The sequence below is a fragment of the Phaenicophaeus curvirostris genome, chromosome 1 (assembly GCF_032191515.1).
Source record: "Phaenicophaeus curvirostris isolate KB17595 chromosome 1, BPBGC_Pcur_1.0, whole genome shotgun sequence".
Taxonomy (NCBI): Eukaryota; Metazoa; Chordata; class Aves; order Cuculiformes; family Cuculidae; genus Phaenicophaeus; species Phaenicophaeus curvirostris.
The window spans coordinates 64,620,818-64,645,430 of NC_091392.1; the positions used below are offsets into that span (position 1 = coordinate 64,620,818).

General features: G+C 43.3%; 1 protein-coding gene across 1 annotated transcript in view; it reads left to right on the top strand.

The window, feature by feature from the left end:
• TMTC1 (transmembrane O-mannosyltransferase targeting cadherins 1) overlaps window positions 1-24,613 on the top strand; it is a 145,715-nt gene that overhangs the window by 115,433 nt on the left and 5,669 nt on the right. The window contains exons 12-19 of the mRNA XM_069860396.1: window positions 3,948-4,091; window positions 11,318-11,426; window positions 16,623-16,725; window positions 20,443-20,578; window positions 21,365-21,509; window positions 21,873-22,010; window positions 22,399-22,521; window positions 23,596-23,673. Coding sequence (XP_069716497.1) covers window positions 3,948-4,091; window positions 11,318-11,426; window positions 16,623-16,725; window positions 20,443-20,578; window positions 21,365-21,509; window positions 21,873-22,010; window positions 22,399-22,521; window positions 23,596-23,673 — 976 coding nt within the window. The remainder of the gene's footprint in view (window positions 1-3,947; window positions 4,092-11,317; window positions 11,427-16,622; window positions 16,726-20,442; window positions 20,579-21,364; window positions 21,510-21,872; window positions 22,011-22,398; window positions 22,522-23,595; window positions 23,674-24,613) is intronic.

Consider the following 24,613-nt stretch of genomic DNA (forward strand, 5'->3'; position numbering starts at 1 on the left):
TATAATTACTTGTGAATTTAGGTTTTAAAAGGAAATTATTCTGATTTCTGAAAGAATGAAAGGAGAAATTGATTTTTTTTTTACATGAACTGTTTCTTGTAGAATAAGTTTAATGAAATTCAGCTTTCTTTCATAAATAATGCAGCACTTGCATTTGATTAGGTGAAGCCTAGAGGAATTTCTACCTAATCAGATGCATAGCAAGAAGTATATTGCCTGCAGATTGTTGCCATTATCAGTGGTGGTGGCGAGAAAAATACAGCTCCGTGTGTGTCCAGATAGAAAGCTTTGTTTCTTAAGAGAAGTTGCAAAACAAAGTATATATGCTCCAACAACTGATTCAGAGCATACTGGCTATTTGTTAAACAAGGTCTACCTTCTGTATGTCATCATTATTGTAGCATGAAGAGACTCCAGGTTAACTGGAGTAATATGTTTCTGACCCTTCCAAGAAATAAATATATGTGGGGAAGAGGCAGTCTTTGCTTATGATTAAAATCAGCAAAGTAAACATCAGGAATCATTAGAGCCAATTCCAAAAGTCCTGAAAAACAGCACAAAGCTCCTGATAACATAAAAGTAGAAAAGAAATGTACAAGTGCCTCCATTCATTTAAACAATAGGTCACATAGAGCAAAAAGCAAGCAAGTTTACAAATGCTGTATCTGCAAGTTTTGCAAAAATATTTTGAGGGTTCCAGAGTAAATGTTGCTTTAATTAGTCACCTGTGGTCAAGGTCTATGCTATTCTGTAAATCTAGCCACAAGACTTTGTTCTAGTCTGGTTTTATCCCCAGGAAGCTATTATTAACAGCAGTGTGTATGCGTGAACAGACGTAGTTTGAATAAGGCCATTAGTGCTTTAGACAACATCCATATTAATAAATAAAAAAGGATCTGGTCCCCATTCTCTAGCCCTGAGGCCAACTGGCATAAATTGACCTGCAAGTATTCAGTAAGTGTTTGTATCCTCTGAGAGACAGTGGCAGAGGCTAAGCTGGCTTTTGGGACCAAACCCTGGTCTGGGCTCGGCCCTGGAGCACTCCTGGGAACTGTTTGAGGATGGTGTGAAACTGTGAGGGATCATGTTAATGGTATAGCAGCATGGATGGTCATGGACTCAGGCTCTGGTCAGTCTTTGCTAGAGGTGATGGTCTCTTACAGCTTCGTTATGCTCTCTGCTGAACTCAGTTATCTTGCTCTACTGCCGTAACAAGGTAATATTCCAAATAAAGTTGTAAAGAATTGAACCCTAACGGCAAAGCCCAACACCACTGCTTTATCTCACTATGCTCGATTTTTCTCTTAATGTTTGTTCAGATATGTAAAATTGCAAATGTCGGGAGTTCTTCAGGCCAGATGCTAAGCAGGCTTAAGCTGACAATTTGTGCTAGCTGAGGTTCTGGTTTTTCACTTGTATTTCTTGGAAAGGGCAATGAGATTTAATGAATAAATGTAAAACAGAAGAAATAGAGCCCAGAATACATGGGAGACATGCTTGCATCCTGTGATTTGCTGTCAAGAGGTTTTAGTGCTGAGCTCAGAAGTTTATGGAGCTGCTGGTCAGAACTGTGCAATTTGAAGGTGAAATCAGTTCTATTTTTTTTTAATCCTGAGTTTTCATTCCTCTCAAAATTGGTGTAAGCAAATCTTCTGGGCCTAAAATGTCACGGGAGCACTAGAAGCCAAGAAAAGAATTAATTTCTGAAAGTTTGGGAGCAAAACCATCAGGTTTAGGGTTGTAAAATGTTAATCTGTTTCTGACTTCCCCAAGAATTGTCTTAAATACTTTTGCCCACTCATAACTCAAGTGACTTTCTGTCAGATATTAGAGCTGGTTTTATGTGTGAATACTGACAGAAGTAGTGCACGACTTTTATCATAGGCAACTGGGAAAAAAAGCCTCAAAAATGCAACTTCCAGACAATTTTTGGGCCAAACCAATGTCAAAATCCTGTGGAAGAAAATGGGAAACAAGGCTGAGCCGTCAGCATTTGCCCTGAGGTGTAAAGAACATTCTTTGCTCAAGATCCTGGTCAATGTATCTCACAGAGCTGCATCTGAAGTGCTGAAAAGCAAGCAAGCTTCGTCCTTTCCATTGTTCGCCTGCTGTTGCTGTTTTAAAAAAAACAGTGTGAGCGCATTCTTGGATGTTTTCTCCTTGATTGTGTGGCTTTGCAGTCCTTGTCTGCTAGACTTGGTGGTGGGTGGAAAAAGGACTTTGAGCTCTTGTCTTAATTGTAGGAAGCATTCTAGGTTTCTTAACAGTGTATGTCCACTTCTTCTTGGAGTTCCCTTGTGTGTTCCCAGCTTCACCCCCAAGCAGGACCTTGCCAAAATCACTTATGTGCTGTGGAGCAAAAATGTGACTGCTACAAATGTTGCAGCAGTGTATAAAACAAATTATTCATGGTACTTAAGGACAGAAAATCCCAGGGCTGAACTGACATGGTGAAAATCTCCAGGCAAAAGAACCTCGCCATGGAAAGTCTTAGATTAAAAACAGTTGCAGACTTTTGAGTCAGACTGTATTATAAAGTCTTAATCCCTTCTTCTTCCTTTAAATGCCCCTCCTCATGCTATACCCTGGGCTATTATAGCCAACTACTTTTGATGTCATTATCCACATCACTTTCCCATGAACAAGGGTGTAAGGCAAAGAAATACCGGATCGTAGAATCATAGAATGGTTTGGGTTTGAAGGGACCTTAAAGATCATCCAGTTCCAACCCCCCTGCCATCAGCCAGGACACTTCCCACTAGACCGGGCTGCTCGAGGTCTCATCCAACCTGGTCTTGAACGCTTGACTTGTCTTGGTCTGAAATGGAAAACCTACAGTGGCAGCAGTATTTGTGTGTAGGTCACCTCAGGCCGAAGCCTTGACCATCTTAACCTGCTTCCTCCCCATCACAAATTAAATGATCATCTTTAGGAGTTCAATGGGCAAGCCCCTGTGCACTGTTTCATACCAGAACATCAGACCTTCTCACCTAGCTGGTCTCCCAGCTTGCCTGGGACCTCTCTGTGGGTTACTGACATAGATTTATTTCTTTATCATAATGAACCTCAGTTGTCACCTATCTGTGACACAAAGGGTCCTGGCTGCTATATCTTGCCCCAGATCACTTTCACCTCAGGATTCTTATGGCGAAAGACCTACAAATCAAAATGTTGATGTAGGAGCACAGCTTTGATAATCTAAGCAGCTGAATGGACCACGGTGTGCTTTGTAATTCATGGAGAATTTTAACAGAGGTGCACTGGGACCAATATGTAGTGTTGTAACAGAAAAAGGCAGATGTAAAGATCAGTGGATCAATGAAAAGGAGAACTGAACCAAGTGGTTAAAAATACACTTAGAAGCTTAGGGAATTCATACTGTTAAGCAGTCTATTTCCAGATTTTTTTAATCGTTCTGCTTGGTCCTGAAAACATTGTACAACAGCTGATTTCAAGTTTCCTTTTGCACTTCATTATGACCTTTATTGTGGAAAACCGATTTGAAAAAAAACAAAACAAAACGTCAGTTTAAATAGTGTTATGTTAGTTTCTGTACATGGCAAAATATATTTCCATTGGAAACATGTTTTTGACAAAGCAGTCCTTGGTGGTTTGAAGAACACTTCGAATAAAAACGTTCAAGCTGCTTTAGTCACTTTGCCTTTTGCTTGGAGGATACTGTAGGCTTTCAAAGCTGTTCAGTGTTCCCTTTTGCCCTGGAAGCATATGGGAACTCTTAAGGGAAGATCTGATTTGATCTCTTTGGGAGTTGAAAAGGTCCCTCAAGATCCCATCAGTACCTGCAGCAAATCAAGGGAAAACCATTTTTTTCCAGCTGACATACTTCTCGCAATCTAGTACTGAACACCAGTGGTGGCAGCATTAGTGACTTGAGCTTTATTTGTCAATTAATGAGTGTCTGTAACTTGATATTTCATTTTTCCTAGACTGTACCCTCGTCACGCAAGTGCTCTCAACAACCTGGGGACATTGACCAAAGATGTGGTGGAGGCAAAAGACTACTATCGACGGGCCCTTCAGTTAAACCCGCAGCACAATCGAGCTCTCTTCAATCTTGGCAACCTGCTCAAGTAAGTTGAACACAGATCTGGCACCAAGGAAATACATGTTCTCTCTGCACATATCACCAAAATAGTTTTTTTCTGCCAGCTGGTGAAGTAATGGAATTATTGCCATCCAAGAGTGCCGGCACAAAGGTCATGTTTTGTTTGGATATCCTTATGCTGTCTACCTCATCACTTCAGGTGCTGTTTACAATTCTTTTTCAGTTGGAGAGAATTCACTTGTTCCAAATCAGCTATCAAAAAATGAGGTGCCTAAACTCAGCTAGTCAACTGAGATGCCCATCTTGGTGGAGAGGTGTAAGCCTTTCCTGTGGAGCAATCCGTGTTGTTCAATGACAGACATCTGATTCAGTTCTAATAAGTAACAGATCCAACAAATCCCTCCCTACAAGATCCTGCTTCTCCTCATAAACTGTATGGAAGGTCAGTGTGTAATTTAGGCATAAGCATCTAACTCAGATGCTCAGAGCAGCAGAAGCTTCATCCCATTGCAGAGGGTCCAGGTCTGGATCTGAGGGGAAAGCTGCTTTGCATTCCTGTATGGTTGCTCTGCTGAGCAAGAAAACAAGTTAATCAGCTCTTAATTTCACTCATTGTTATTTAGAGTGTCAGCGTTTAGCAAGAAGAATAGCAGACAGTCATAATTTAAATTAATTTGACTAACCATATCTAAAGACTGAACTTATATCTACACGAGAAGCTTTGCTGCTATGATAAGATCTCCTAGGGGGACAATTTAAAAGAAAAAATCTCTGCTCCTGCATTATGATTTTGCACCAGCAAAAATGCCCTTGTTTTTGAGAGGATAGCATGTTATTTTCTGACAGCACTGCATAAGCTACAGCAGTAAAAGTACATTGTTGCTGATACAAACTGCACCTATTTTGCTGGTAATAGGCCTCTGTTAAATCTTTTAGAGTAGGTTGGGCTTTAGTGTCGAGCTGGTTATAAAGTGGCACTGTCTCGTCAAAACATACTTCATCTCTCTGGTTCTGAAATGTTACTGTGAATGTGAGTTTATGTGACAGATATTAAGAAGATTGCTGAGGTTCTGTCCTTTTGGTAAAAGAGCAGTTATCAGAATAGTATTACAACTAAACTGATGGTTCGAGGTTAGAATATGGCAACTGAGTAATTCTTAAACAGAGTAGGTGAGTGCTTTACTGGAGATACTCACAAGAAAGGAAGATGGTAAAGACAGTCTTATTACAAGAGAAATGGAAGGTCTTTGTATTAGTCATTAGATTTGGTTGATTGAAATTAATCTTAGGTAGCAGTACTGTTTAAAAATACATACTGTCCTTTTAACACATTGTGTTTGCCTTAGTTATTATTCCCTAACATTTGTTAAAAAAATATAAAATATTAATACAAAAGGAAATAAGCCAGAAGTAGCACAAGAACATCCCATGTCAGTAATGCTTAAATCTGGCTTGTCGATGGCTCTTATGTTATAAGAGCAGAAGGGTGGAAGCTGCATTTGTTGCACTGGCAAAGCTCAAAGGAGACATGTGAGAAAAACTCTTAGAACTGCTGTTTGTTTTCTGTGCAATATGTCATATTTTTCCTAATGTGATAGTTAGGATATTGTGCGTCCCGTCAGATTGCGTATGCTCTACATCCTTCTGTGGTGCCATGTATTTTGGTATGTTAAAGGTGTGTGATGCTTATGCTAAACTAATTAAAAGAAAGTGCTCAAGTTCCACTAGTCCTTCTCCCATGCCAATTTGCTCCCATTTCCTAAACTACTTTTAGGCTTCCAAAACAACCTAGTGCATCTGAACTCTCCAATCATATTAATTACAATGGAAACTGGGTGTCCTCATCGCCCTGTTCAGCTTTAAAAAACCTGCTAAGAAATAGGTAGAGTTCATGATCAAAGGATTAGCACATACATAAAGCAGATGCTGCATGGGCAGATCCTATACAAATGTCTCCCCTAAAATACTAGCTCAAACCCCTTTGCCAGCACCTTTCCTGTATCAGCCGTCAACTTAGAAGATACTGTCAGCCATGCTGGAGCATGAGGTGACTTGTGAGACTGGAATGAGGCAGAGATTTCAAGCTTACCCTTCCTACAACTTTGTCTTTGTTTATGTTTTCTATCTGTCTTTCCAAATTATTCTTTTATGTGTATGGATATAGGGCAACCAGTATTTTACAGACACTAAATCCTGGTATAATCTAGGTAATAAATGAAAATCTGCAGAATATTACAGGCACATAGTATTTTCTGGGTGTGATATGAGATTACGGAAAGTGTTTTGTTTTTTAAATGTATAGCAGAGAGAGAATAAAGAGCCAGATCTGCAACACTTAAGGCACGTCCCATAACAGCACTAGTTGCACTGGGGCATGTAATAAAACTATCTGGCATGAGGTATTCCCAGCTGAATTCTGCTGCGTTCCTTACACCCACCCCTACTCGTAATGTGGGAATCTCATGGCAGATTTTAGATTTCACCTCCTCTGTAGTGCTGGGAAAGGAGAACTCCAGGATTTTGGAAGGATGGACTTGCCATTCTCATGTGGGAATCTGCCTCTTACTACTCCCTGTGAATAAGCTCTCTATTTAAGTGTCCATTTCTTACGATTTAAGCTTGAATGAAAATCTGTTTTGAGGCCCACAGGGTGGAGTTTTTAGGTTTTTTTTTTTTTGTCAAAGTCCTAGATGAAAGAGGATGTTTTCATTTTCTGTTTGCATGTAGCAAAGACAGCTATGTGCCAGAAGATGAATGATCTCAGGAAGTATTGCTGGGTAATGGCTAAGTAAACTTCTAGTATTGTTTACATATCCTAAAATAAAGTTGTATATCATCATTTTCTTGTCTAATATAAATATTGGAGAGTAGATAATTAAACAATGCAAACAGTTAAAGTAGGCCCAAAAGATGGTCTGCCTAAAAGTGAGAAATCTCTTTCTCTGCTTTCATGGTCCTTGATCAGTGACACGGAGTAGGCTGATGCTGCTTTCTTGTGTTTTGTTTTGAAGTTTCCCATAACGTAAATATCTAACCCTTCTATATTGATACAGTTTTGTTGAGACACATCTTGAAAAACTGAGATAAATATAATTCAGAATACCTCACAGATTTATAGCCTGTGGGATATTCTGTAGAGACAAGAAATAAAATACTACGAGCATTCAAACTAAATATTTATCTTGGCTTTCTGTTGCAGGAAGAATAGGAGAGAATTTCTTATTTGCAGCACTGTATCTATCCATACCTAAGGCAGTCCAATATTCAGTACTTTATTTCTTACGAAGAAAAGCCTCATAACTCTTAGGTGCTTTGAGAATGTTATGGCTGCATTTTCAAGGGGAAAGTGAAATGCCTATAAAGTGTCCACTAAAATCCTGAGTTTATTCAAAGGACTGATTCTCTTCTGAGTGCAGAGTAACACACAAGGTGTCATGTGCATTTATTGCTGTGATTTAGTCCGAGTTTAGCAAACCTGTCTCTTTAGAGGAAGGACTGTCTGTCCTCTCTAATACAGGCTTCTGGATATATATGTAGGTATTTGCTGACACAGGCTTGTGTAACTGTCTGAAGAAGCTGAAAAACATCAGATAGATATTATGTGTATTGAGATTTAAGGTCTTTCAGAGAGTGAAACATTCCTCCCTTCCATTTGAAGAAACAAAGTGAGTGATTATGTTCAGTGGTACATCAACTGGCTTTCTGGATGGTCTCTGGTTAGGATACTCTGTTGCTTGAAGTGCTGTAGTTGGTGTCAGTATCACATACACACTGTAGCCTGTTTACAACAAAAATATCTATGGCAGCATCAGATTTACAGTAGATTAAAAAAATAACTCAGAAAACTCAAAGCAAGTCTAATTGGATCAGGTTGCTTAGTGCTGTGTCCAGCTGAATCTTCAACACCTCCAAGGACAGAGATGCCACAGTCTCTGTGCAGTCTGTTCCAGTGTCTGACCACCCTCATGGTGAAAAATATTTCTCTTATACCTAATCAGAATTTCCCATGCTCCTACTTGTTTGGCTCTGGTTTCTCTGTAATCTCCAACTAGGTAGTTACCAACAGCATAGAAGTAACTCCTGAGGCTTATTCAGCCACTCCTTGTGCAACGGGTGCTCTAGCCACCTTAGTGGCTCTCTGTTGCGCTTCCTTCAGTATGTCCATGACTGTTGCACTGGAAGCTCCACTCTGGACAGACAGATGTGCTCTCACAAATATCGGATAAAGGGGAGGGATCTCTTTCTGAACCTGCTGTTAGTCTTTCCCATGTAAGTTACATTGCTAGCCCATGGTCAACTTATTGTCTGATAGGACCCCAGGGCCTTTTCCGCAGAGCTGCTTTACAGATGCTCATTCCCCAACCAGTGTTTGTGCACAGGGTTATCCTGCAAGGGCAAAGCATTTGCTTTTGCTGGAGGTTCCCATCAGACCTGGTACCTCTGAAAAGCAGCCCTGCCTTGCAGAGTATTATGTGCTCCCCCAGTTTAGTGTCGTCCACATGGTATAGATGAATAGCAAAGGAGTGCATCTTAATTATCCAGATTGGTTTTAACCCATAGAGGCAATCAGACCTCGAGGCTTCCTTTCAGACAGGCAGGGTTAGACACTGCAAGCTCCCCTTGGATTATGGTGTAAAACCGAGATGAGGTGTTCAGAACAGTTGAGCAGCCCTTGCCGAGTTCTGTGTTTCTGCTTTAATGCAGTCAGACTAACTTCACAAAAGAAAACAAATCTTGAAAGTTAAAAAAGATCCTCTAATTCTTGATTACTGTTTCTGTTGTGAATGAAATTTGCTCCAGTGTTAACAGCCCACACACAACCCTGTGCATCACCAGAATTCTGCGGGGACGTTTAAGCTGATGCTTCTCCAGCTGTGGGGCACAAAAATATGTAAGAGATGCTCCCAATGAAAAGAGCTATTCCTTGCTTTTAGCTCAAGCACACTGCAGAGGGGAGCCTGGAGTCTCGAGTGGAAGAGACAGTTAGGAGAAGGCATTGTAAGGCAAGGTAATTTGGGGAAAAATTGGATTAAGTGATCATAGACTCCTTGTGTCAGTTGCATTTGTTCCTCTCTCTGTCACAGTGAAGGTATACATTACCTAGCTTTTCCTTCTCCAGATCTCGAGCTGTTCTTCAAATGTTCTGTGCTCTCCCAAACTGCAGATTTATATAAATGAGGCCCTCAATGTTGCAAGGTGTTGGCCTTGATCCAAGAAAGCACTTCAACTAGTAATTAGTTTTCAACTCGCATACATAAAAGTTAAGTACACGTTTAAGCGCTTGGCCAGAGTACTTGGTATCTTGCAGGCCTGAGCCCTCTGAGAAACTACTGGATCTGCTTTTTTTAATATAATTCAGTCTGTCACATAAAAGATGCCATAATCTTTCCCTCTTTACCCCACTTTCAGAAGATAAATGTTGTTCATACAAGAAAAAGAATGGGACATTTTGGAAAAAAGAAAAAAGGTAATTAAGAGGGTTGCCCAGTGTTCAGAGTGCATGCTTGTGGTTAATGGGAATGTTTACTGCTGCTGAGTGGATCACTTAATCCTCTTATTTCTGTAGATGGCATTTCCTAAATTTTTTTTGCCAAACATCAATACCTTTATAAAGTAGTCATCTGGTTTTGATTTATAAAAATGTGTCGTGGAGCTCCAGCCAAGGGATCGAAAAGTTTTATAAATTGACAAGCTAGCTAGGCTGTAATTAGTGTAGGAGAAAAGTGGCTCTTTATTTGTTTTTGCTTTATTCATGTAATATAGAACACCACTGGAAGAAGAAAGAGCCTAGCACAACTGGTTTTACTTGGCTTAATGTGCAGGCAAAATATTCTTCCAATTACACAACTAGAAAGGGAAAATATCTGCAAAGCCACATATATTATCAGCTGAAATTTGCACCTTATAAACAAGATCTGGTTACTTGACCATGCCACTCAGATGAAATCTAAGGCCAGAGCAGCAAGGTGTTCACATATTTTCTGTGTCCCAGAGCCCTTTGTTTCTTTTTGTAAACCCTGCTATTCATATTCTTTGTACAACCAACACAAGAAAAATATTGTTCCAGTCCAGCTAAACATCCTTAGATGTTTGTTCAGGAAACCTTCTCATTTTTCCAAGGAAAGAAATACAGAATGATACCGGGGAAATTGCAGCTCAAATAAATAAACATCCTTAGATTTTTGTTCAGGAAACATTTTCCGTTTTCCATGGCAGTAAATGCAGAGCAATGCTGGAAAAAAAAAAAGCCTAGTTCATCAGCATAGACGTCTTCTCAACTATCTCAACTATCTCTTCATAGTCCTTAGGATCTGAAGAACAGACTCATCTATCCTAATGATTGACTTGCAAAGCGGTTATTTAGAGATCCCAGGCAGATTTAACTTAGCAATATTTTTATTTCAGAATATTAATTTAAGTCATAAGTGGATATAGAACAGCACTTGTTGTCTAGGAACATGCAAAGACTCCATTTTTTTTAAGATAATGCTAATGTTTTGGTATCTCCAGCCTACCCATGTGAGGGTTGCTGACAAATGTCCTGTTCCCAAGTCATTTGGTGCCTTGGTGACATGACTTGAACCAGATCTCTAGAATCTGTTTGCAAATCCCCTGTTACCTTGACAGCATCCCTTCCCACAGGGCATGCAACTTCCCAAGGACATCAGTGGGTGAGTCTTGTACAGTGCATCATGCCTGGGAACACTTCTGCTGACTTGTCCTTCATATATCTTCAACTCCTGATGGGATGAATGGGACAGAATCTGATACATTTGCCATAAAGAGAAATATGAAGAGGAAATACAGTAAGACTGGGGAATTTTGAAAAAGCTAGCGGTAGTGAAACAACAGGCAGAGCACGTGGTCTGTACTGGTTACCTGATAGCCAGAATACTTTTTGCTCTTCACTGTGTGGGGTTGAGGAATACAATATTTTGCAGGGGGTGGTTGTCTTCAGTCGGGTCGTTGCATAATGCTCAGTATGACAGTCACCAGGACAGCATGCCAAACAGCAGATTCATTAAAGCCTATGTTCTCCCAGCTTCTGAGAATAATGTATGGAAATGGCAATGGTTGAGGAGATGCTGGGCACGCACACCATGGAGAGGAGGCACAAGTGAATCATTTAGTCTTTGTTGAAAAGGTCAAGCCAGGGACTTTAACATCTCTTTAAAGTAGGTAAATCAGTGGGATGTCCCAAATATGCACTTACAGGAATATTTCTTCTTTTCCCTCCTTCCCTGGCTGCAGGTCTCAAGGGAAGAAGGAGGAAGCTGTAATCTTATTGCGGGACTCCATTAAGTATGGCCCAGATTTTGCAGATGCTTACTCAAGCCTGGCCTCGCTGCTAGCCGAACAGGTAATGGACGTTGCTTGAACTCCTGTACCTTCTGAGTATGCAGATACACTATTGTGGCAGCCACAACATCTCCTGCACATCCCAGTGGAGCACTCTCACCTCCGTCCATGGCTGTCTGCAGAGAGCTCTCGAGCTGCTTTAGAGATTACTTTTTCTGGATAGGAAGCAAATCATTTGCAGTGAGTAATTACACCCACATGATGTGGCTCTGAATTAAATCACTGTTGAAGCTGTGAGTAAATATCCCCTCTGCAACACCCCGCGTCTGCAGTGAAGTCTTAATCCATCGCACCTTGAATGTTGTGACAGCAGAATAGGCAAATGGTTCCCCCTCAGACACGCACGCCTACATAGATAACCTTGAGATTTCACAATAAATCACTCCGAAGGTAGGAAATGTCAGAAACCAGGTGGCCTCTGCAGCCTGAATTCTCCCCCTTGCATGCATGCATCAGGATACAGCCCTTAATTACCTTGGTAGATGATCATGTGCAGGGGGTGGGAAGGCTTGCTAGCTTTATGTTGCTCTTAATGAGCAGCTGTTCAATATTTTATTTAACTTTGTTGTTCAGTGAGTGCCCCTAGGTATTATTTACTGTGCGTGGCCCAGGCGATGCTCTGGAGGCAGAATTACTCATTTCCTCTCAGGCTTTTTCCCCATGCTCATTACTCAGGGCTCTCCCTACTCTCTGTAGTTAGGTAATTTATTTCTGCAAGGTCCCTGTGAGTTGAAATATTGTCCCCATCAAGGAAAAGGGAAATGGAGGCACAAAATGCTTAAGTTAAGAAGTCCTGAAGTGTGTGTGCCCACATCAAGACCACAAAGCCCTGCTTTTCTCCAAGGCTGCAACAGCAGGTGAGGGATGCTGTGCTTCAGATGTTGCTCCCACAGACTGCAGCCCAAGCCAGTGGCCCCAGTCTGGGCTACGAGGGTGAGTGACGGGATCCTTATAACTGCACAACACCAGCCTTTTGAAAACCAATTTTTTTTTTCCCCCTGAGTTTCAGATCTAGCTATTCCGTAGCATGGAGTGCTGGAGCTTTCTTAAAAGGTTGCCAAATGAAAATACAGACAAAGCAAAGAAGTATCATCTTTCACTGTTTCCCATTAATCTGGGTAGTGAAATCTTCTATCTTAATAGCGAAGTGGATAAATTTTCAGGACTATAAGCAAAGGTCTCATTCTGGTTTAGGTTTCTTTAATGACGCAGGCGTTCTGCATAATTCACTGATGATATACGTGGGTTACTGAAAGATGTGCTATTTTATTTTCCCTTTTAAGTGACTTTCAGAAATTTGAGTGTTATAAATATCAGCTGCAGGGACCTAGAATTATGATGTATGAATTGAAAGAACTTCATTGAATGGGAACTGTGTTTTGAATAAGCCCATCAATGAAAAAATTCATGCAAGTGTAGGAAATGAGTTCTCCACAATAATACCTAGTTTTAATATTAATCAAAATTATTAATTAGAACCATTGATTGCAAGGTCAACAGAGCAATAAAACCACTACAGAGGCCTTCTGCCCAAAGCAAATGCCATTAGTAAGTCCAGCAATAATTTATCTATTTTTACATATAGATTGTTCGTCCTCTTGTGACTTGATTAAGTGCTAGGTAAAAAGATAGTACAATTTCCTCAGGAAATAGCACTTGGCTTTAATACCTTCTCATGTTCAGCCCCACTGCAGATGACTATCTGGTCGTGCAGCTCCTGCCTCACACACCCATCCTAGTGACAGTGGTGGGGTCTGTCCTGCAAATAGGTGCTGCTGCCAGTGGCTGTAGGCTGCAGAATCACACCCTAATACTGTGCGCTTCCTGGAAGGATACAGGCAGGATTTTGGGCAGCTTCAGCCTAAAGAATGATTAGAGGATCCTATTTTTCACTGTGCAGGTTTCCTCCTTTTCCAAGCAATAGTTTCCAAAGGGGCTAAAAGTTAAAAAAAAAAAAAAAAACAACAAAAAACCAAACCTCTTTTCTTTTATACTCGTAGTCCAGAATTTGTCTCACAGCTGTTGGGGTATTTGTGATGCCAGGCAGTATGCAGTAGGCTGCGTGGACAACAGTGCTGTCCGTTAGGGAAGGGAGCACAAACTGTTGGCCTTTCACTGAGGTGCGATAGAAAGGGGCTGAAGAGCCGTAAGTGGCACATTAAAATAACTTGCATGAGGTGACTGTGCCCGTGACAAACTGCTGCTCTTCCAGCTTTGTACAAAGGCTAAGGAGGAGGGAAACGGGTGGACACAGCTCAGTGAAGTAGTGCTGGGATTGCCTTGGTCAGTCTCGCACTGAGTGTTGCCCCTTATCTTAAAGGCAATGAATCTGAAATACGACTTATGGGTCCTTTCCTCCCACAGCTTAAAATAACTCTTACAAGAGGAATGTCTCGTGTTCCAGGGAATTAGCCTGTAACTCATTGTAATTGCCCTTTTCTCTTCCTGGTAGTTGATTCTAAAGCCAGAGCTGATATGGAGGAAAAAAACCCACCGCCACATTGTATAAAACAGTTTGGCATGCTTGTGCTTTTTACAAATGCTTGTCCTTCGTACTACTCTTTCTGCTTGATATCATAACTCTTTCACAATGTATTGAGTTTTTTCTGTGATCACTGCAGTGGTGCTAATATCAGCAATCAAACATTTTTGTTTGCCGTTTCCACACCACTCTTGTAAGCCCTACTTCCCCTGCATTTACTCTCTGATGCACTTGAAAAGCACCTTCTTCCCAGCTCTTGCAGTTTCACCAGCCACCTCCTGCTACTTGTTGGCTCTTCTCAGGCACTAGTTCTCTAGATTCAAGTTATTTGAGAGAGGGTGAGGGGTGTAAGAATAGCCTACACTGAGAAAAAAGAATCTTCTTAAACCCTTTAGCTGCAGAGGAGAGTCTTCTCGGGCATAACCAGACTGAAAAACTGAGCCATAAAACCCCAGACTTATTATAAAAAACATGGAGTTCAGCTGAGAGATCCTTGCATGCATAATTTTTTTAATATCATAAAAATCTCATACATTTTTTAAGGCAATCTTCTGAATTTTGTGAGCTTGATAAATGTTTTATGAAGGTCTGGGAGTGGCATTATTAAGTGTTAATGAGAAGCAAGCCTTGATGAACTTACTTCCTCCCGAGAAGAGGAGGGGCTGTAAGGGAAGAAAGCTCTAGCACAGAAAGCTGGGTCCAGTCTTCTCAATTTCTGGGTGTGCTCAATGCGAACACTTTGTTAGAGAACTCATCCCAGGCTTTGTGCTGAGTTTGAGACGTGAAGGGTCACAATGTTAGGTGCCAAAAAAAGCACTGCGACCATGATAAAAATACTAAAAGTGCTCAATATTGGTGAGTGTGAATGTTTTGCTGTGGGGCACTGCTAATACAGTTAAGCACAGCTCTTCCGTGCTTTGAAGATCAAGTTTATGATCAGTAAATACAATGAAGAAAACTGGCATACGTGCATACAAAATCAGATTTCTTGGCTGACAATTAAAATCAGAAGAAATTAATACAGAATGCTTTGAAAATATGGTTGTTAATGTCTTGGTTACACAGATGCTTTCTTAAAAACTTGCTGTTTCTTTTAGTCAGTTCTGATGATTATTAAACTTTTCCTGACCCTGCACAATAATGATGTAAAATTCACACAAATATATAAAAAATTTCGAAACTTAAGCACTTTTAAAAAATGTGTTTCTGTGTTTTATCACACACCATCTTTTCTGCTGGCTGACCTTTATCATGTAAATGTGAAAGCACTTAACCATGGCAAACCATGTGCTTTCATCAAGTCATACTCTTCCAATGCAGTTAATTCCAGCTCTCCAGTTCTGAAACAGGAGGTGAGAAAGCAGTACACACATTTAAGTAGGTACAGAGCAAAAGCTGCCGTCAGGTACACCTTTTAAATCCAGAGAAAGCCCCAGAGTCTCCATGATTTGCAGGACTAGAGGAGCAGAGAGTCTATAGTTGGGAACAAACCACCCACATATTTCAATGTGGATTCAGCTTCTGAGCAGGAGGTCTGCCTTGGTGACTCCAAGCCTTCATCAGCAGAGACCCAGATGGCTGATTTTGCTTAGAATCATCATCAAGAGTCTGATGATTTTGTTGCCATAGGGACATAGGGAGTTTGTCAGCTCCATGGAAAGGGAAGAATTGAACAAAGCATCTTTGGTGCTGGAGACTTACCTGATGCCCCTCTGCAGTGTGCTTGTCTCTGCTCTTCATGGCTTCCTTCCATGAACACACCCAACAGCAAATCTCTGAGGTTAAGGAGGGAGGAAGACTGTGATAACCTGTGCTAGTGAGCATGCAGTCAATGGGCACGCACTGGCTGGCCGGAGGGAAGTGCAAACCTTGCTATCTGATCCAAATGTGACACCTTATTTTTGTTTCAGGACTGGGCTGGCTGTAGCTCAGGCTAGACAGAGTCGAGTGAGACACTTTGCATAGGCAGGGCATTCCCAAAGAAAAATTCTGTATTTTCCAGAAATGCTCAGCACCAGCAAATCTCCTTGAAATCTATGGAAAATGTAAGGGCTCAGTGCATCCAGGAATCAGCGTGATGGCTTGTCCCATCAATCCCAGTGAGCTACATCTCACACATTGGCAATGGGTGGTTTTAATCTGAATCTGCCAGATTTTCCCCACTCTTTCATCGCCCCCCACCCACCTCCAGCTTCCCTCATCGCCCTGCACAGGCTCCCCATCCCCCAGCCGTCACACATGCCAAGCTTTCATTCCTTATGTTTCCCCTGCTGCTTAGGGAATGAACAGCAGAGCTCCAGAGGGGAAAAGTTAGCCAGCAAGATGCTCATTAAACAAATAAGTTAAAATATATCAGCTCCCAGATGACAGATATTTCTCAACAGAACAAATTCGGCCCCTGTCACTGTGTGTTTCCTGGCTGGGTGCATGCCCAGCTGGGGTTCACTGGCATTCCACAGGAGCCACCTTTCCCAGAGGTTTTATTTATTTCACTTGCAAATGTATGGGGGAAAGCTGTCTGAATTGCTCTGGGGTAAGAGGTGGCAGCTATATTGCATCCATGCCATAGGGTAGAATTTTGGCCTCCTAGAAGGTGGGGTGGGCTGGTACCCGGAGCTTCCCGTGTAGCGAGGCAGTTTTCACAAAATGCAGGTATGCAGCAAGCGGTGCTCATACCTTTTCTGCTGTGGCTAAGAAATCTCCTTGTCTCTTAAGGAACGGTTTAAGGAAGCGGAGGAGGTCTATAAGGCTGGTATAGAGAATTGTCCAGAGAGCTCCGATCTGCATAACAACTACGGTGTTTTCTTGGTCGATACTGGTAAGTGAGAATGAGCAAGGGATTTTCCCTCTCTGCCTTATGTGCTTTGATTTGTTTTTTTCAGCAGTACACGTCTAAAAGGGTGTCAAAAGCTTCCAAAGAAATAGATGTGCTTTCACTGTAGCTTGGAAATAAATATCCCTGCGATGCTGAGATGGCACAGCATACCAAAATTTGTAATCAATGCAGGCGCTGTGCGGCAGTGGCATTCAGCCCAGCTGTTTCCTTCAGTGTTTCTCACCATCTTTGCACACGCAGTTGTCCTCTTGTATTTGAGCTGGGTGGCACCCTGACAATACTGCCGTTTCTTCAGGAAAGCTTGGCAACATCAAACCAAATCCCAGGCATACACATGGATCCTTATGGTCTTAGGAGCACTTATGGCTCTACTGGGTGACAAAGCAGATCTTTGACTATAAAGGTTGACTGTCACCATGATAGGAACACACATGGTTTTTAAAAGACAATCATCTATGAAAACAAAACCTAAAACACGGTGAAGTGAATTGATTTCTCAGGAGCTCTGTAATGACATCCAAAGCCTTTATTTTCTGGGCTCATGGTTCCCAACCAACTTCCTTGGACTCAGATACTGCCTGGCATCCACATAACAACAAAAGAATGTCACTGTAATTGCCACCCTTTATTGACAGCTTTATAAGCAAGGTCAGGTTTGACAAATGACTACTGGAAACCAAACTACTATCTCACTCCGGTCCCTCCAAAACAGAGCTGAGGCTCCATGATGATTATTACGGGCTTGAAGTCTGTCGTTGCTACCCATTCTGCCCCTTTCATGCTGTACCCAGCTCCAGTGGTGCTTGGGAAGAAAGAACAACGATGTCCATCAGTCTGCAGCTGTCTGTCCTACCTCTGAGCTGATACTCAGCCTTTGGTCTTCTGTAGTACCAGTGTGACATAAATAGAAAGCCAAAATGAGTATTTTTAATTAAAAAAAGGCATCATGGCATTAGCAACAGATGTTGAGGTTCTGAATTTGTGCCCTGGAAAAATGCAAGTTTGCAAATAACAGAAATTCATTGGTAATGTCACTCTGATGTTTTACTCATCTTTGCTTCCCAACCCAGATAAATTGCCCCATTCTTGCCAAAAGCAATGGTTCAAATGCAGTGCAGTGCACTTTCTATTTTTGCACTTATATATTCTGCCAAAGTCAAACCTATCTTCTCTTAGTTTACTCCTACGCTTCCCTACACACAAACAACAGGAAAATAATGCACTGACTTTTGATACTGCAGGCATCATGTGTAAATAACCCTCCTGGAGACATGACAAGGCGTGAAGGAAGTGGCTGGCAGTGAGCTGGTCACAGGCTGCTCTCTTCCCCAGCAGGCACGGGGAGATGCTGTGAAGAACCACTCCAATTAACTTGCAGGATTTTGTGCAACAAGCCTCAAGCAAGTGCTGTCTCTGGGGAGCCATAATTCTAGAGAGCTCTGCAGTGCTTATAGATGCTCGATGTGTCTCCCTTAGTGATGCACATCACCCCTGTGTGTTCAGCAGGGAAAGCACTGGCTGACTTACAAGTGAGGTGTATGCCCAGCTGCTTCTGAGGGTTCTTTGTAGATAAGATTTTCCAAAATATCTGCTCAGTGATGGGAGAAGATCAAGGCTGCTGTGGGATGTTTTAAAAAAGTCCTAGCCTGAAAGAGATGATGTTGGCCTTGGATGAGTTTTAAGTCCTAAATCTCCCTACAGCCCTCCCTCCTATCTCCTGTAAAGGAAATGCTGAGATGTGTCAATGTTACTTTTTTGTTGCAAAGATAGTCTCAGGAAAACCAAACTAGATCTGAAAAGCTATGAAAATGTAATTCCCTGGGCAGCGTATGTTCAATGCCCCAGCTCGTACAGGCTGTTGTCACGTTCTACTTTCCAGCTAGAAATATAATTAAATACATTGTGAAGTGATTTGGCGTAAAATATGCCAATACTCAAAAGCTTTGCTGGTGGACAAAGCTCCGTGAGTATAGTTTTTTTCATCAGGGGATTATCTGTCTAGAGTATGCAAACCAATTAAATGATATTCATGTTGCTGAAATGCTAGAATCTTATACTGTGCCCCATTAATTGGTTTAGTAGGTAGTCAGCAGTCCTTGCCTGAGGAAAGCAATGCAAGATCCTTCTTGAGAAAAACCATTATGTAGCTAAATAAAAAGAACTTTAGGCTTCTGGGCTATTCTCACACCTTTCTTTTTTGCTTAATATTGTATTTTGTTATGGTGTTCGGTGATGTCATGGTCTGCAGGACCTTACACCAGTAGATATTTTCACATAGCAAAGCAGTGCCACCCAATGGCTCCTCTGCAACACAGAGATGGTGCCTACCTGCTCCAAAATAGGCACCAGAACACCTCTGGTCTGGGATTTATTGCCCCAAGGTGGGAATTAGCTGGTCACTGGCAGCTACTTAGGGTCAGGGCAATCCCCGTTTTCGGTACACGGTGGGGGATGATGTAATTGAGAGCAGAGATGATGTAATTGAGAGCAGAGAAGGACTTGGGGGTGCTGGTCGATGGGAAACTCAACATAAGCTGGCAGTGTGTGCTTGCAGCCTGGAAGGCCAAACGTACCCTGGGCTGCATCCAAAGCAGTGTGGCCAGCAGGTCAAGGGAGGTGATTCTGCCCCCCTGTTCCTCTCTTGTGAGACCTCATCTGGAGTATTGTGTCCAGTTCTGAAATCATCACTGTAAGAGGGACGTGGAGCTGTTGGAGCCGGTCCAGAGGAGGGCTACAAAGATGGTCAGAGGACTGGAGCACCTTCCCTATGAGGACAGGCTGAGAGAGTTGGGCTTGTTCAGCCTGGAGAAGAGGAGAAGGCTCTGAGGAGATCTTATAGTGACCTTCCAGTACCTGCAAGGAACCTACAAGAAAGCTGGAGAGGGACTGTTTATAAAAGCTTGTGGTAATAGGAAAAAGGGGAACAGATATAAGCTGGAGAAGGGCAGATTTAGACTAGACGTTAGGAAGAGTTTCTTCACCATGAGAGTGGTGAGACTCTGGCACAGGTTGCACAGGGAAGTTGTGGCTGCCCCATCCCTGGAGGTGTTCAAGGCCAAGTTGGTTGGGGCCTTGAGTAACCTGATCCAGAGGGATGTCCCTGCCCATGGCAGGGGGGTTGGAACTAGGTGATCTTTAAGGTCCCTTCCAACCCTAACTATTCTATGATTCTAAGATTCTACTCCCATTCCTGTTGAGCAGGGCCAATGCAACACAGATGGAGGGAATAGTCTCTGTTTGGAAAGAGCTGAAACTATTTGCGCTCTCATGGGGCTGTGGGCAATACTGTCTCCATTGCCCGTCTCTCAAGTGGGCCAGGGTGGAATAATCCTCTCCTGGGAGATGGGACACTTGCCTCAGCCCCCTTTCTGAGGTGGGCTCTGTCCTTAGCACTGGGAGTAGGTCCCCCCAGCAGTGCAGTAGGAGGGTGCTTTCAGTCTGCTGTCTTATTCTGGTGACTGGACCCTCAAAGTGCAAAAAATTACCCCCTGGAAAATCTATTTCTCAGGGTCGTCTCTGGATACTGGAGCTTAAATCTTAATTCAGACAAATATTTTTTTAATCTCTAGAAAGGCTGAGGCAGGATTTCTTTCTCGAAATGGTTTCCAAAACCAAAAGAACTCTCAGAGCATTAATGTGTGCTGAATTTGTAATGGGATTTTTCTGAGGCAGCAGCTGAATGCTTGTTCTCTTCTTCAGGGGCTCCTGAGCAAGCTGTGTCCCACTACAGGCAGGCCATCCACCTGAGCCCCGCTCATCACGTGGCCATGGTGAACCTGGGCAGGCTTCACCGCTCCCTGGGGCAGAACAAAGAGGCTGAAACATGGTACAAGCGGTAAGAATTAGCGAGGTTTCCTCCTTCCCCTGTATGGCCTGTCTCTCTAAAGCACCTCTGATACATGCATCTGTCAGTGCATGTTTGGGTCTTCCTGCATTCCTTCCCTATCTTTTTGAAATCAGATTTACTTTTGCTTATTAGGTTGTTGTGGGGGGAATGCCTGGAGAGGCAGCACAGCCTCAGGCAGTGTTGACTTCCTTGGAATGTTCCCAAGGCCCTGGGATGGACACAATGCTGCTTTTGGCTCTAACGATAAATCAGAGGTTTATTGGTGGCAAGAGAAGCTTGTTAGCACAATGCTCACCCTGCTTGAAGCTGGTCTTCAGATGCTGCACCAGTAACAGCCATAACTAATTCACAGCCCACCACCAAAGCCTTGGCACCATCAGGAGCTCTGGCTCTTCCCAGCGACGTGCCAGTAGGCAGGCTCTGACTCCCAGTGTGCAGCAGGGTGAGCTGAGGTGGGTTTTTATGCCTCTTTTTGTGGCATCCCAATTTGTGCTCATACTCCTGAGGTTCTGCCACCTTCAGCCATCCCCACCTGTGCTGCATGCTGATATTCACTTTGGAGATAGACCTCTCCCCTGCTCAGGTGATCAGAGGAATTGTTGCTGTGGGCATGCTCATCCCTCCCTGGGACCTCAGATATGTGCTGTCTAGGGTGGGACGAGCATGCCATGCAAAGTACAGAGCTTTGCTGCTCCATCTCAGCCCAAGCCAAGTCTTGCTCTTCCACTTTGATCCCCACACCACCTGGAAGCATCTCTTTCTCCCAAATTCCAGGGCACTGAAGGTATCTCGGAAGGCTGAAATCCTCTCTCCACTGGGGGCTCTGTATTACAACACGGGGCGATATGAAGAAGCATTACAGGTTTACAGAGAAGCAGCATCACTGCAGCCTTCAAACAAAGAGATCCGACTGGCGCTGGTGAGTATGGGATGGGCTCAGCCAGGGCAGGGCCAGAAAAGTGGAACAGGATGGCCATGTCAGTGTGAACATTGCCTAAGGCTCCGCGCTTAGCTCTGCTTCCACTCCAACCATCCAGAGACAGCCTCTTCCATCGCCCTTTTGCCCCTTTGCCCCTCCCAACCTCAGACGCATGTCTCAGTCATTTCCTTTCCAGATGAGAAGAAGAAAAAATCTGACCTGCCCCTTGCTCACATGGAAGGTGCCTCTTAACATGACCACCAGCAGAAACAGGAGCTGAGCACTGGTTTCTGGATGCAGCATTATGTTTTAAAGAGGGCTGTGCTTTTGAAGATCATAACCCTTTAAAATATGCCTCCATAGGCCCAGGTTTTAGCAATGATGGGGCGGACAAAGGAAGCTGAAAAGATGACAAACCATATACTCGGCGAGGACGTGGAGTGTCTGGAGTGTTTCCGGCTTCTGTCAGCCATCTACAGCAAGCAGGAGCGCTATACCAAGGTACTGTGGCCGCAGGATATGCTCATCCCAAGGGCTCACACGCAGAGCTCAGGTTGAATTTTACACTTCGTCTCTCCAGAGACATGTCACATGCCTTAGTGCACATCCAGTAGATTTATTTCTTCACTAAAACCTCTGTTTATCTAGGTGCTGGGCATGAAGCTAAGGAGTGTGGTTTTCTTACTATTTACTGCTCCTGCTGCTGTCAGCCCCGCTGCCTATCAGCCACAGACATCTAAACCCCTTATTTCCATGTGTGTTAACAGTGTGGGACAAACATGGGAAGGAGGAGGATGATTCTTGTACTGGGAGGCTCTAGTAATGGGGAGAGATGAGAGGCGGAAAGGCACAGAATACAGTAGCATGTTATTGTCTTGCTTTTTCACAGGCACTTGAAGCTATAGAAAAAGCTCTTCAGCTAAAACCAAAGGATCCAAAAGTCATATCAGAGCTCTTTTTCACGAAAGGAAATCAGTTAAGAGAACAGAATCTCCTTGACAAGGCTTTTGAGGTATGACTGCTCTAAGCCGTACAGGGATGGTTTCGTAGGTTGAAAGAGTTAGCTCATTGCCTCTAATACTCCCTGGTGCACTCAGCCTGGCTGTTGGCCTTGGAAAGCTCAGCAGTTCACCAGTGGTACAGCTAAAGCTATGGGGCAGCTAACTTTGCCAGACTTAGTGGCATCTCTTTGCTTTGTTCCTGAGTGGAAATACAGCTTCATGCTTTGAGAGGTTAAGCACAGAGTTGTAGTGAGACTACAGAGGAGCCTAGACCTTGTCACACTGACCAGACCCTCGGTCCATCCAGCCCCAGCCCCTCTCACTGGCAATGGCCAACTCTAGGTGGCTCAGCTGAAACATGTGGGAGCCCACCATGTTGTTAGATCTCACCTAATTACCTGATAGTTGAGAGGTTGTCTCATCTTGTGGAGCAGGAGGCTTGATAGCTCTGAAATAATGTTAATGTTAAATAATAGCACAGAATTTTGTTATTGGGACAGTTCTGAAAACTCTCAATATACCTAAGAGACGTCTAATCCTGGTTTGATTCCCTCCCTGCTGTGACAGCTTAAAAATGGTGTTTGACAGAGTCCTGAAGGGCCTTGTTGCTTCTTCTCCCATGCAGTCACAGAAGCAGTGGGGAGGGAAAGCGCTGTCCTCGTGTCCTTGTGAAACCTCCCTGCTAGTGCCTGTACCATATTCTGCTGCCAGCTCCAAATTAAAGCCTTGCATATAAGGAGCATCACAGCCCGTGCATGGCTTGTGGGTGGCAGGCACCTGCTCGAGGAAGTGACCCTGACATGCAGGAGACCCCAGCGGTGCAGGATAGCAAGGGGAGGGCTGCAGGGGTTGGTGTGGGTCCTCCTGTGGGCAGGGAAAACCCGTGAGATAAGCTCAGCAGCGAAATAGTATGTCACCTCTACTGTAAAGAAGCCAAAATTCAGCTATTGTGTTTTATATAAAAATCTGAAATTGTTTTTTAATGGATTCAAAAGGAGAGGAAACCTCATTTCTCCTTCCCCCACAGCACTAGTTTTGTTTGAAGAGTGAGACTCTTAACCTAAAAATGTTTCATGTTTATGTAGAGCTATAAACGGGCTGTGGAGCTCAACCCAGACCAAGCACAGGCCTGGATGAATATGGGAGGCATTGAGCACATCAAGGTATGGAAATTTTGCTTCTCCTTAAGCTGCCAAGTGCAGAGACTACTACTCAAGACAGAAAGCTAAGTTTGTTTCAGACTGCCAATAGCTGCATATTTCACACAGAATCACAGAATCACAGAATAACCAGGTTGGAAGAGACCCACCGGATCATCGAGTCCAACCGTTCCTATCAAACACTAAACCATATCCCTCAGCACCTCATCCACCCGTGCCTTAAACACCTCCAGGGAAGGGGACTCAACCACCTCCCTGGGCAGCCTGTTCCAGTGCCCAATGACCCTTTCTGTAAAGAATTTTTTCCTAACGTCTAGCCTAAACCTCCCCTGGCGGAGCTTGAGGCCATTCCCTCTTGTCCTGTCCCCTGTCACTTGGGAGAAGAGGCCAGCACCCTCCTCTCTACAACCTCCTTTCAGGTAGTTGTAGAGAGCAATGAGGTCACCCCTCAGCCTCCTCTTCTCCAGGCTAAACAACCCCAGCTCTCTCAGCCGCTCCTCGTAAGACCTGTTCTCCAGCCCCTTCACCAGCTTCCTTGCTCTTCTCTGGACTCTCTCCAGAGCCTCAACATCCTTCTTGTGGTGAGGGGCCCAGAACTGAACACAGTATTCGAGGAGCGGTCTCACCAGTGCCGAGTACAGAGGGAGGATAACCTCCCTGGACCTGCTGGTCGCGCCGTTTCTGATACAAGCCAAGATGCCATTGAGTGAATGTCCCCAACATGTTTTATCCGAAAAGGAGGAAAGTCTGTCCTCTCCAACTAGAACTTCCCATCTAGGTTGCTGGGAAATATATATCCTATAACGTAAATATCGTATTTTAAAGAGAGCAGGCTGCAAGGAACAACGTGCCCATCTCTGAAGTTTTCCTGTACCTGAGAAAAATGTCACCATGAGTCGACTTTTAAGATTCCTCTCTACCTAACTAATTTAATAAAGATGTT